The following is a 14,275-nucleotide window of genomic DNA, read 5'->3' on the forward strand; positions in this document are numbered from 1 at the left end:
AGGATTTTCTAGCATTACTATAAGAAATCAATGAAAAATAAACATGAAAACTTTTTTCAAATGAAAGGAAGGAGTAGCATTGAAACTTAAAACGAACAGATATTATTACGAATATGAGGGGTTCTAATAATACTTTAGCATAAAGAGCGAGGTATTTAGGAGGAGATAAATACCTCGCTCATTATGCTAAAGTATTTTTAGTAATTTCAACTATTTATTCTACGGCCTTTCTGATTCAGGGGTCATTCTTAAAGAATTGGGACAAAACTTACGATTTAGTGTAAAGAGCGAGGTATTAACGAGGGTAAAAACCCCCTCATATACATAATAAAAACAAAAGGTTATGAAAGTTTGTTACGTAAGTTAATTCTTAAGTTACGTATATTTTTTACTAATAAAAACGTTCGTTAAAAATTAAAAGTTCTAGTTGCCTTTTTAAGTAACCGGAAAATTGGAGGGCAACTAGGCCTCCTTCTCCACCCCTTATTTCTCAAAATCGTCTGATCAAAACTAAGAGAAAGCCATTTAGCCAAAAAAGAATTAATATACAAATTTCATTTTAATAATTTATGTGCGGAGAGCCAAAACCAAACATGCATTAATTCAAAAACGTTCTGAAATTAAATAAAAAAACTAATTTTTTTAGCTGAAAGTAAGGAGCGACATTAAACTTAAAACGAACAGAAATTACTCCGTATATGAAATGGGTTGTCCCCTCCGCAATTCCTCGCTCTTTACGCTAAAGTTTGACTATTTGCCACAATTCTACTTTTTAAAACAATTAAAAGCTTTAGCGTAAAGAGCGAGGGATTGCGGAGGGGACAACCCATTTCATATACGGAGTAATTTCTGTTCGTTTTAAGTTTTAATGTCGCTCCTTACTTTCAGCTAAAAAAATTAGTTTTTTTTTATTTAATTACACGATAGAAATGACGAACTTTTTCCAATGCACACCAATGGTCTAGGTAGCGCAGGTACAGATCTCTTGATTTTCTACCTTCGGCCGGGAGTGCAATGCGTGGTTAATGGTAATGAACCAACGCTTCGCGTATCCCCTTCCTTAGATTTTTCCCGTAGCCCACATGGAGCTGGGTCTACTCTAAGTGAGCTTACAGTCAAACTGCCGATTCCCACTCGGAAGCAAACGATCAGCGACACCAGGACTCAAACCCCAGCCTTTACATACCCAGAATTCCTAGTTCAGCGCGCTAATCACCCAATTACGATCGAAATGCATCAAATAAAATGAATATATAAAAGGTCATAGATTTGAGGGTTGCTTCACAGTTCGAAAATGTCTTAAAATAAAGAAAAACATCAACTCATAGCCATTAGTTTTAAAGCAAAAAACTACAGATTTAACCAAAAGTTTCGTGCTTCACTGCCATAAACAAAATTTTGCCCCATCGTGGGTATTCGGACTTGCTCATCATGGTTCTACAGTATAAGATCAGAAGTTCAAGGCTAAGATTTTGCGGTTTTGCTTTTACCACATGCCAAAATTACCAATTATCCGACGTCATGTTATTGGTGTGTCAAAAGTATGCAGATTAAGAATGTTACTGCAAGTTGCAGCCAGATGGTTTTCGAACGACAATAAAACGATCACAAAATGGTAAATAAACCCATTTTTGGCAAAAATTTTAAAAATAAAAAGTATTAATTTCAATAATTTTTGCAAAAGAAACAAAATGGAAAGGATTATTTTGATGTGTTTTAGTATTAGTAAATAAATATTGAAGAGGGTGGATGGGAACTTATTTGCTTGTTGTATATTGTTTGTTGTGTGTGTTCTTTCTGTATCATCGTTTGTTTAAAGGAAAAATAATAAAAAAAAGATAAAAAAAGAGAGAGAAAAGAGATTATAGTTTGTTTCAGATTACCCCATCAAAAACCAAAGAGAAATGTGTGAAACAAGGAAGATCGTCTCAACAGAAGATGGTTTCTAGAGGAGACGTAAATAATCAACAACAATAATTCTTGCTAATGCAATTGGAACTTCATTGGCATATTAGCAAATCTAGGCCGGATAAAATACGCAAATATTGCCTTTGCATCTCTAATGCAAACTGAGGTTGCTAATTCTACAGCACAAATACATCTTTCATCGATAGTTCTCCAAAGCAGATGACTCTGGATCTCGTTCCTTCAACTCACTGGCTTTTTTTCATTTACGCATTTATAGCTTTATATCGATTTATTTATATCGATTTAAAATTCATGTTATGCAAAACCCATTCCATTCCGCACACCTCGTTTTCCCTTATTCATAGATTCTCGAGAAAAAAAATTATTTTCTACTATTTAGTCAATTTCGAAGCATTTTTTAAAGTATATATATATTATTTATTCTTTTGTATTATAAAGTAAACTTGATTTACATAAAATAAATTTATATTTATATAAAACAAGGCAAATATTCCTATAAAATTTAAAAAAAATACATTTTATTTAATCATCATTTGCTTATTATTAAATTCATATTTATTATTCCATGTATTGCTGAAGCTATGGATCATATTGACAGTATAAGAAGTGAAGATGATAAGGGAATCATCAAACAGTTCGTGGTAACGAACTGTAGTAAGGAGCGACCCGGCTCAATAGTAACCGAAACTCTAAAAATGGAATTTTGATATCAATAGTTACATCAAAAGAATCGCATTTTAATGCTGATTTTAAATATATAAATTTCATCAAGATCAGTTATACCCATCAAAAGTTACGAGCCTGAGGAAATTTGCCTTATTTTAGAAAATAGGGGGAAACACCCCCTAAAAATCATACGATCTTAACAAAAATCACATTATCAGATTCGGCGTATTAGAGAACCCTGTTGTCGAAGTTTCAAGCCCCTATCTACAAAAATGTGGAATTTCGCATTTTTTGCCAGAACACAAATCACTGATGCGTGTTTATTTATTTTTTTCCCAGGGGTGATCGTATCGACTCAGTGGTCCTAGAATGTCGCGAAAGGGCTCATTCTAACGGAAATTAAAAGTTCTAGTGCCCTTTTTAAATACCGAAAAAATTGGAGGGCACCTAGGCCCCCTCCCACGCTCATTTTTTCCCCAAAGTCAACGGATCAAAATTCTGAGATAGCCATTTTATTCACCATAGTCGAAAAACCTAATAAATATTTCTTTTGGGACGACTTGCTCCCCCGCAGTCCCCTTGGGAGGGGCTGCAAGTTACAAACTTTGACCTGTGTTTACATATAGCAATGGTTACTGGGAAGTGTAGAGACGTTTTCAGGGGGATTTTTTTTGTTGGGGGAGAGTTGAGGGGAAGGGTTACGTGGGAGGATCTTTCCATGGAGGAACTTCTCACGGGGGAAGAGACTTTCAATGGAGGGGGCACAGGATTTTCTAGCATTATTTAAAAAAACAATGAAAAAATAAATATGAAAAGTTTTTTTCTACTGAAAGTGACGAGCAGCATTAAAATTGAAAACGAACGGACATTATAACGCATATGAGGGGTTTACCTCCTCGTAATACCTCGCTCTTTACGCTAAAGTATTTTTAGTAATTACAACTACTTATTCTACGGCCTTTGTGATTCAGGGGCCATTCTTAAGGATGTGGGACAAAATTTAAGCTTTAGTGTAAAGAGCGAGGTATCGACGGGGGACGAGCCCCCTCATATACGCAATAAAAACATACGAATACAGAAGTTCGCTACGTAAGTTACGTATATTTTTTACTTATGAAAACGTTCGTAAAAAATTTAAAGTTAATGCCTTTTTAAGTAATCAAAAAATTGGATGGCAACTAGGCCTCCTCCCTCGCTCCTTTTTTCTCAAAATCTTCCCATTAAAACTATGAAAAAGCCATTTAGCCAAAAAAAAAAAACTAATATGCAAATTTCGTTTTAATTATTTATGTGTGTAGAGCCAAGATCAAAACATACATTAATTCAAAAACGTCCAGAAATTAAACAAAAAAAACAAGTTTTTTAAATGAAAGTAAGGAGCGACATTAAAACTTAAAACGAACAAAAATTAATCCATATATGAAAGGGGCTTTTCCTCCTCAATGCTTCGCTCTTTACACTAAAGTTTTTTACTGTTTTATAAAGTAGAGTTAAGAGAAAGAGTCAAACTTTAGCGTAAAGAGCGGGACATTGAGGAGGAAAAGCCCCTTTCATATACGGAGTAATTTCTGTTCGTTTTAAGTTTTAATGTCGCTCCTTGCTTTCATTTAAAAAACTTGTTTTTTTTGTTTAATATGATAAGAATCCAGTTACTAGCCGTGTGATAGAATTGAGAATCAGTGGTTATTAGCACGCTCATAAAAATTTCTTCTTGGGGACTTTAACCAAAAGGGCTACTTCCGAATTTTGTTTGACATTAGTCTTGAATCCTGACCACTACCACTACTAAGCTCTCAGTCTTAAACTCCAAAGTTGAATTTAGCTCTAAGTACCACTACCAAGCTCTCCATCTTCAACAACAAAGTTGGACTAAGCTCTAAGTACAATTAAGTACCACTACTAGGCTCTCCGTCTTCAACTACAAAGTTGGACTAAGCTCTAAGTACAATTAAGTACCACTACTAAGCTCTCCGTCTTCAACAACAAAGTTGGACTAAGCTCTAAGTACAATTAAGTACCACTACTAAGCTCTCAGTCTTCAACTCCAAAGTTGAATTTAGCTCTAAGTACCACTACCAAGCTCTCCATCTTCAACAACAAAGTTGGACTAAGCTCTAAGTACAATTAAGTACCACTACCAAGCTCTCCATCTTCAACAACAAAGTTGGACTAAGCTCTAAGTACAATTAAGTACCACTACTAGGCTCTCCATCTTCAACTACAAAGTTGGACTAAGCTCTAAGTACAATTAAGTACCACTACCAAGCTCTCCATCTTCAACAACAAAGTTGGACTAAGCTCTAAGTACAATTAAGTACCACTTCTAAGCTCTCAGTCTTCAACTCCAAAGTTGAATTTAGCTCTAAGTACCACTACCAAGCTCTCCATCTTCAACAACAAAGTTGGACTAAGCTCTAAGTACAATTAAGTACCACTACCAAGCTCTCCATCTTCAACAACAAAGTTGGACTAAGCTCTAAGTACAATTAAGTACCACTACTAGGCTCTCCGTCTTCAACTACAAAGTTGGACTAAGCTCTAGGTACAATTAAGTACCACTACTAAGCTCTCAGTCTTCAACTTCAAAGTTGAATTTAGCTCTAAGTACCACTACCAAGCTCTCCATCTTCAACAACAAAGTTGGACTAAGCTCTAAGTACAATTAAGTACCACTACTAGGCTCTCCGTCTTCAACTACAAAGTTGGACTAAGCTCTAAGTACAATTAAGTACCACTACCAAGCTCTCCATCTTCAACAACAAAGTTGGACTAAGCTCTAAGTACAATTAAGTACCACTACTAAGCTCTCAGTCTTCAACTCCAAAGTTGAATTTAGCTCTAAGTACCACTACCAAGCTCTCCATCTTCAACAACAAAGTTAGACTAAGCTCTAAGTACAATTAAGTACCACTACCAAGCTCTCCATCTTCAACAACAAAGTTGGACTAAGCTCTAAGTACAATTAAGTACCACTACTAGGCTCTCCGTCTTCAACTACAAAGTTGGACTAAGCTCTAAGTACAATTAAGTACCACTACCAAGCTCTCTATCGTCAACAACAAAGTTGGACTAAGCTCTAAGTACAATTAAGTACCACTACTAAGCTCTCAGTCTTCAAATCCAAAGTTGAGTTTAGCTCTAAGTACCACTACCAAGCTCTCCATCTTCAACAACAAAGTTGGACTAAGCTCTAAGTACAATTAAGTACCACTACTAAGCTCTCAGTCTTCAAATCCAAAGTTGAATTTAGCTCTAAGTACCACTACCAAGCTCTCCATCTTCAACAACAAAGTTGGACTAAGCTCTAAGTACAATTAAGTACCACTACTAGGCTCTCCGTCTTCAACTACAAAGTTGAGCTAAGATCTAAGTACTACTACTAAGCTCTCCATCTTCAACTACAAAGTTCTTAAACAGCTCAAAGCCATTGGAGCCAACATCGGCTATTGAATAGAGGACCACGAATCGAGCCACTCACACACCAATACGATTTAGCTCTAGTTGTTAAATATCCAACATTCTAGCACTAAAGTTTTTGCTTGAGCCCTGACTTGACATATTCATTGTAGGGGTAAGGGGTACAATTATAGAGCAGAGGGGGCAAGGATATTTTTTCTTTGTCCCATGAATATGCAAAAAGTTTTCCAAAATTAAAGGAGGGGGCATATTATTGTGTTTTAATTTTTTCACTGAAAATAATGAAGAAGGTATTTTTTGAAGTCTATGGGGGCAAAAACATATAGGGGACAATTGCTACCCTGTCCTTTTAGATTAGCATTTTCAGTTTTTAGAAATTTTGCTCAGATAAAAGGATGTGGTAAAATCGTAGGTTTGATATTTCAGTTAGAAAACTGCTGAACTTTATTCTCGTCAGGGGGTTCCCTTTTAAAATAGTCCCTGACATGAACTGCAAGTAAACAGCACAACGAGCTAATAGTAACCGGAATTCTAAAAAAAAGAAGTTTTGATAACAATCAATAGATCAAAAGAACTAGCTTTTATGCTGATTTCAAATATTTAATATTCATTAAGTTAAAAGGTATCCATTAAAAGCTACGAGCCTGAAATAGTTTGCTTGATTTTCAAAAAACACCTCCGAAAAGGTAAGTGATGTCGATGAAAGTCATACCATCGGATTCAGCAGATCAGAAAACCCTGTTGTAAAGATCTCAAGCTCTTATTTTTAAAAATGTGGAATTTTGTGTTTTTCTCAGATGAATGATCACGGATGCGTGTTTATAACATGTGAAAAAACCAAATGGATTTTGTTTCGTTCAGCGTCTTTTTTTACACATTTTTTTTTATAAATGGTCTTATTTCTATTCTATTTACATATTCTTCTCGTTTCAATTAATCTTCAATATTCTTCAGTTTTATAGATTCACTTGGATATTTGAATTATTTTAAAGCATACTTGATGAGCAAAATGGAAATAGAATTAGAGAGATTTAACAGGCTATTTATTAAGAAAAGCAGATACTATGTAGGAGAAGAATGACGTGGTAATTCCTTAGGGGACTGGGAGGGGGAAGTACAAACTCGAGAAAACGCCTGAAATGCATGTTTATACGAAAAATGTAAAAGATTCTAAAGATTATCATAAAAGTATTAAGTTTTCAGGGAGTGGTGGCTAGAAGCCCTCTCATCCTGTCAATACTGAAAAATAATTTAAACTATTTGAGGGTCGCCCTCGTTCAGCAATCACATACATCAGGTGGCGCATTCCAAGGGCGTCGGAGCTTGCGGCACCCGTAGTGTTCTGAAATAGCACCAGAGGAAGGAAAGTGGGTACCCTCTCGCAATTACCACGAAGAGATGTTTGAAAGAGCCGAAACTTACATGAGATCAGGTCTGTAATGATGTATGATTGCACAAAAAGCAAGTCCATCTCTGAAACTTGTGGTCAAGTTGCTAATATTTACGCCAGGGTATCCTGAAGTAAGACGGCGACACCAAATTTCAAGCGCCTGTATTCCACGAATTTCCGTCATTTCCTGAAAAAACAACAACAATTAACTACACTTAAATCAGCCGTTATAATTCAAAAGATGGTATGAACAACTGCCGTTAGACCGCAGTGTTTCCCCAATCACATAACTCCCGACCGAAGGCAGAGAATCGTGAGATCCGTACCTTTGCTAGATGGGATCATTCTCTGCATGTGAAAAAGTCTAAAGCATGTTAGACAACATGAATTATACACGGAAGCAAAAAGCTAAAAACAAACTGTTGGGTTTTCCAATTGTAAATAATAATCGGCTATTTACATAAATATTCGAGACATCCGTAAGCTTACTTGATGTTGCGAAGTTAAATAATCGAAGATGAGGTCAGTTCTTCAACTAGGCTCGTACGTGAACACGGGGGTGGGGACAGACACCCCTAGGCTTACTTGATAGTGTCAAGCACAAAGATAGAAGATGTGCTTGGCTCTTCCACCAACAGCTAGGATGGGTACTTGAGGGGGGACAGAATTCCGATCCATTTCTACCCCCCCCCAATAAAGAATTTTTTGCATTTTTCATCTAGGCCTATCTGTATAACTTCAAAGCGCGCAGGATTTTGTCTCGAGGAGATATATAAAAAATTAAAGAATAAATCATAAGAATATTGATTTCGGGTTAGGTAAAAGTCCAAAGTTCTACCCCCACCTGCCGCAATGCTGTATTTTTTTACCATAATGCTCTTAAGCATCTTCCTTGCATTTAGCCTACCCCCACTCTCAAATTTCTGGTCACACCGAGCCAAATAAATACATCTATGCGTGGCTCTCTTCGACAATTTCAGTAAGAAAAGATTCAAATACGGTTCTTAGGAAGATTTAAAACTAAACTGAATATTCCATTTAATTCCCAGTTAAACTAATTAATCCTTTCAGTCGCCGATAACCCACAAGGAAGAAAAAAGACCGTTCTATGACGGTTCTAACTATGTTTTTCTTCTGTTTGTACAAGAACGAAAGCAATGATCAGAAGATAGCTTTAATTATAATTTCTGAGAATATTTATAATGTCTAAACGTTTTTTTCTGCTAATATAACAGTTCAACTTATTTATCTGTACTCATTAGGCTAGATCCTGAGATTCCGGGAAAAAATTCATTTATTGACCAGCTAATAATCCAGATATTTTCTACACTGACAATTATATACTATTAAGCATTTTGGATTGCCTATTCAAATAGAAAAATTGAAAGTACCAAATACTACACTAAGTCAATAAAGTTAGTCCAAATTTCACAACGCCCAGTTATTAACTAAAATTCTGTTTCTGAATAATTCAATCTAGCCCACAGGACAGGTTGAAAGGAAGGTGTATCAAAAATCTACCCGCAATCAACCAGGAACCTGCGGGTTTAGGCATTATACCGTCCATGTCACCCACGTAAACAAAAATGTGTAACAATACTAACAAAGAACGTGGAAAACTCGGTCTGTCTACTGTTACTAATAACTTCCTCGTTGATAGAAAGCACTTCTGGTTTGTTTACAGAGGGTATTCAGATACTTAAATCACTCACTACATCAAATACTCTACCATCCCTCAGCCAAAGATTATAACTAGGGGAAAAGCTGGGGTTTCTGGAGAGGGGCAAATCCCCGTCATTTTTATTGGGGGAGGGGAGGTGGCAAGAGGGGTCTATAGCCAGATAGTCAAGGGGCATGGGTTATATAATAATTTTTTTTCTCCAAACTATTAGAGGGCAACTGCCCCCTTTGTTCCCCCTCCAAACGACGCCCCTGCTTCTGGAAGTTTTACTACTATTATACATCTTCCTTACCAAAATAAAACAGCGAATATGGATTCCTATGACAATGTTAGTAAGTGAGAAGCTTCCTCTGGTAACTGTTCGTCGCAATTCATAGACGTATTTACTAAATCGGAGGCAAAGGAAACTCGCCACAATTTGAACAAAAAAATAGGTTACACAGGCAAGGGCGAATCCAGGATTTTCGTTCGAGGAGGAGTACGCAAAAAATGCAATAAAATTTGTTTACGATCATTTTTGTTACATTTTTATGACTCGGCCAAAATTTCGGAAGGGGTTGGTTCAAACCCTGAACCTCCCCCCACCTGGATACGGCTTTGTATACCAGGATTTTTACTTGTTTGATATTCATCAAATCCTCTAAGAATAACTATTTTTGTGAATAGATTTTGGAGGGGACTAAGTGAAGGTGGCTAAAAGTCATCTAGGCAAAACATGGCAAAACAATGTTGTTGTTTTTTGTTAAACTTTATATTCAGAAATTTCTTTACAAACTAGTCAATACACAAGTAGAAATTAATCAACGGCTTCGGTACCCAAACCTTAAAAATTTAACAAGAGCTAAGAGCTCATATGGCACTTGTGACGAGGCAAGAAGAGCTAAGAGCCAAGAGATCATATGGTATGAAATCTAGCAAAATTCTATGAATCAATAGATTAATTTAAATGGAAATAAGAGGCTTAATGCCGGTCAGGATTTAAAATAAGAGCTCTGAGTCACGATGTCCTTCTAAATATCAAAATTCATTAAGATCCGATCACCTACTCGTATGTTATGAATACCTAGTTTTTTCTAATTTTTCCTCTCCCTTTAGCCCCCCAGATGGTTGAATCTGGAAAAACAACTTTATCAAGTCAATTTGTGCAGCTCCCTGACACGCCTACCAATTTTCATCGTCCTAGCACGTCCAGAAGCACCAAACTCGCCAAATCACCGAACCCCTCCCCCCAACTCCCCCAAAGACAGCGAATCCAGTACGGTTCCGTCAATCACGTACCATGGACATTTGCTTATTCTATCCACCAAGCTTCATCCCGATTCCTCCACTCCAAGTGTTTTCCAAGATTTCCCCTCCAGCTCCCCCTAATGTCAAAAGATCTGGTCGGGATTTGAAATAAGAGCTATGAGACATGAATTCCTTCTAAATATCAAATTTCATTGAGATCCGATCACCTATTCGTAAAATAAAAATACCCCAATTTTCACGTTTTCCAAGAATCCGGTTTCCCCTTCCAACTCCCCCCAATGTCACAGGATCTGGTCAGAATTTAAAATTAGAGCTTTAAAGCGCAAGACCCTTCTAAATATCAAATTTCATTAAGATCTGGTCACCTTTTCGTAAGTTACAAATACCTCAATTTTCAAAATTACCCCCCCCCCCCCAACTCCACCAAAGAGAGCAGATCCGGTCCGATTATGTCAGTCACGCGTCTTAGACAGGTTTTTATTCTTCCCATTCAGTTTCATCCTGATCTCACCGCTTTAAGTATTTTCTAAGATTTCCGGTTCCCCTCAACTCCCCCCCCCCAATTACGCTGGATCTGGTTAAGATTTACAATAAGAGATCTGAGTCACGAGGACCTTCTAAATATGAAGTTTCATGAAGATCCGATCGCTCCTTCATAAGTTCGTCATTTTTTCTATTTTTTCAGAAGTAACTCCCCCCCCCCCCAATAGAGCGGATCCGTTCCAATTACGTAAATCGCGTATCTAAGACTTCTGCTTATGTTTCCCACCAAGTTTCATCCCGATCCCTCCAATCTAAACGTTTTCCATGATTTTAGGTTCCCCCACCCCAGACTCCCCCCAACGTCACCAGATCCGGTCGGGACTTAAAATAAGAACTTTGAGACACGATATCCTTCTAAATATCAAATTTCATTGAGATCCGATCACCCGTTCGTAAGTTAAAAATACTTCATTTTTTCTAACTTTTCAGAATTAACCCCCCCCCCCAACAGCCCCAAAGAGAGCGGATCCGTTGCGGTTATGTCAATCATGTATCTAGGACTTATGCTTATTTTTCCCACCAAGTTTTATCCCGATCCTTCCACTCTAAGTGTTTTCCAAGATTTTAGGTTTCCCCCTCCCAACTCCCTCCCCAATGTCACCAGATCCAGTCGGGATCTGAAATAACAGCTCTGAGACACGATATCCTTCCAAACATCAAATTTCATTAAGATCTGATCAACCATTCGGAAGTTAAAAATACTTCATTTTTCTATTTTTTTCCGAATTAGCGGCCCCCCACGCCCCCCCCCCCAGATGGTCAAATCGGGAAAATGACTATTTCTAATTTAATTTGGTCCGGTCCCTGGTACGCCTGCCAAATTTCATCGTCCTAACTTACCTGGAAGTGCCTAAAGTAGCAAAACCGGGACCGACAGACCAACAGAATTGCGATTGCTATATGTCACTTGGCAATATAGCAATATAGTTTAATACAACTTACCAAGTGTCATAAAAATGGCGGCTCTCTATATTAAAAGCAAAGAAGAGCAAACAAAATTCCACTGCTGCAGCTTTACTCGTTTTCAAAAGTGACTGAAAAACAATTTTTTCCCCTCTAGGATTTATGAATATAAGTGAAAGTTAGGGGCGCAAAACGAATTAGGCTTCACATAACCTATATATCATATTGATGTAAGCAAGGCCGTATCCAGGGGGCAAGGTAATGGGTTTGCCCCCCTCCCCCCCAAAAAAAATAAAATAAAAATTGGACGGACTCGTAAAAAAAGTAGCAAAAATACATATAGTCAAATTTTTGACTTTGATGCGCTTTGTAGTTTTATTTTTGTTCCCCCTTCCCTTCCCAACCAAAAATACCCCCTCTCCCAAAAAACAACAAACAAATAAATAATCGTGGATACGGCCTTGGATCTAAATCATAAATACACAAACTAAAAAAGTCGGTGAGCTGAGGGAAACAAGTTACAATGATCAAGTTATTTACTAAGAAAACCAACTAAAATAAACAAACTCCAAAAACTATTCCACCAACTAAACACTTAATACACTAATCAATTTATATTAATATTAACATAAATTAATATAAACTCTTTTAATGTTGGCATGTCATTGTAAATAATTTATTAGAAGGTGCTCAACAACTGTGATTTCTAAAGATCAATATTAATTTTAAATCATGAGGAACAAATCAATCATTATAGGCGTCAAAAACTGTGCTACAGAAAAAGCTGACGCCTTTTTTTCTCTATACATAATGTTCTTAAAATACCGTCTGTTAATTAACATTTGAAAAAAGGTGCTTTCATGTTTAATTGATTAGCCTGGAAACATAAACTATTAAATCAAATATGCTGGTACCAGTAATTTAAACAAATGAAATTTGTCCTCTATAGTTACATCGATAGCTAAGGCAGTGTTTCCATTTAGGGTTTAAAAGCAAATCAACCAATGAAACTGACAGAAACGATTTTTCTCACATTTTCAATGGTTGATTTACTTTCCGGTTTGTCCGTAAAAAGCAGCTCAAGCGTCAATCCGACTAAGTGGGCATCGCCGTGGTAAATTCTACTCAACGAGTTGAAACCATTAAGACAAACTATATTTCTGGCAATTTCGTTTTACAGTTATACAGTCTTCTGTAATGATAATCTTAGATTGCCAAAACAGTACTTTAAAAATCCCCAAAACACTCAAAAAGTGAAGCTAGCTTAATCATAATGATTAGTTAGGTTAATCTTAATGAAAAATACCAAAATATAATGCCTTATTAACAAAATTATGGAAACAACAGAAGAGAACTATGGAAAGCTGGCCGCCCAGAACTCCTTATGTTAAATACCTAACAACTATATATATAAAATACCCAATTAAGATACATCTGCATCGTAGTTTTTCTCACTGAGACTAAGCTGATTATAACCGAACGCGAAAGACAAACCGTTGTTTCTCAGATCACAAGTACCGCAAAAACATATGAAGATGCTCAAGTCAAGAGATGCTCGGAAATTCCAGAAACTTGAGATTTTAAGGGGAACGGTCCATGCCGCCACCTCGGCGCACGTCCTTGCATGATTGCAAAAATATGCCAACTGATGTCTTCCTTGAAAACATTTGCCGACCGATGTCTTCCTTGGAAAAAAATATGCTGACTGATATCTTCCTTGCAAAAAAATATGCCAACTGATATCTTCCTTGCAAAAAAAAAAAAGGCTGACTGCTGTCCTTTAGGGGTGATATAATCAGTCTTCTATTGAATTTTCAAAGCGCTCAAAGAGATGCTAGCATCTTTGATCGCGCGGAAAATATGATTCACTTTCTAGAGGAATTTCCATCTCAGGCCAGAAGAAAAATAGGTCATCCCTAAATAGGTGGGAAGAGATCACAAGAAGAGATTTGAAGGAAATTGGAACTTCATTTGAGATGAGGATCGGGGGAAATGATTGAAGCTTTGAAGAGGTTGGGCGAGTGTGCAGCTGTGGTGGCTTCAGGTGGATTAGTATTGCAATGGGTTGTTATACGTAAAAGTAGTTTGAAACAACCCCCCCCCCTTTGATATCTCCATTTGTCTCATTAATTTAAACTAACTTAAATTCGTTTGCTTAATAAAATACAAGAACCTAGGAGATGGTTCATAAAGCATTTTAAAGACCATTCCTTGGCGTATAGTTTAATTAAGTCAGTTTGACATTTTTCAAATTATAAATCAATTTTTGTATGTTTATGAGTTATAACTTTAGACGGATAGATATTTATTCACAAACTGTCAACAAACAGTAATAAGCAAGAAACAACCACAGATATCTTTTCATCCAACTTCATGGATGTGAATTTGATTAACTACCATTTTCAGAGGTCCTTAAGTAAGTGTGCCACCGAGCTCAATATCACCCCTGCAGCCCCAGATTAACGGCCTCCAAATTGTTCGAATTACCCACTGTTTAC

General features: G+C 36.8%; 1 protein-coding gene across 2 annotated transcripts in view; it reads right to left on the reverse strand.

Annotated features, from left to right (window-relative positions):
- LOC136025900 (F-actin-monooxygenase mical1-like) overlaps positions 1–14,275 on the reverse strand; it is a 93,356-nt gene that overhangs the window by 71,348 nt on the left and 7,733 nt on the right. The window contains exons 1-2 of one of the 2 annotated variants that reach the window (XM_065701960.1): positions 8,794–8,923; positions 7,435–7,589 (exon numbers count right to left, since the gene is read on the reverse strand). In XM_065701960.1, coding sequence (XP_065558032.1) covers positions 7,435–7,586 — 152 coding nt within the window. In that variant the 5' untranslated portion in view covers positions 7,587–7,589; positions 8,794–8,923. Of the gene's footprint in view, positions 1–7,434; positions 7,590–8,793; positions 8,924–14,275 lie in introns of those variants that run through there. The other variant, XM_065701959.1, reaches the window with a different exon arrangement.

This window comes from Artemia franciscana, chromosome 4 (genome assembly GCF_032884065.1).
Source record: "Artemia franciscana chromosome 4, ASM3288406v1, whole genome shotgun sequence".
NCBI classification, from domain to species: domain Eukaryota; kingdom Metazoa; phylum Arthropoda; class Branchiopoda; order Anostraca; family Artemiidae; genus Artemia; species Artemia franciscana.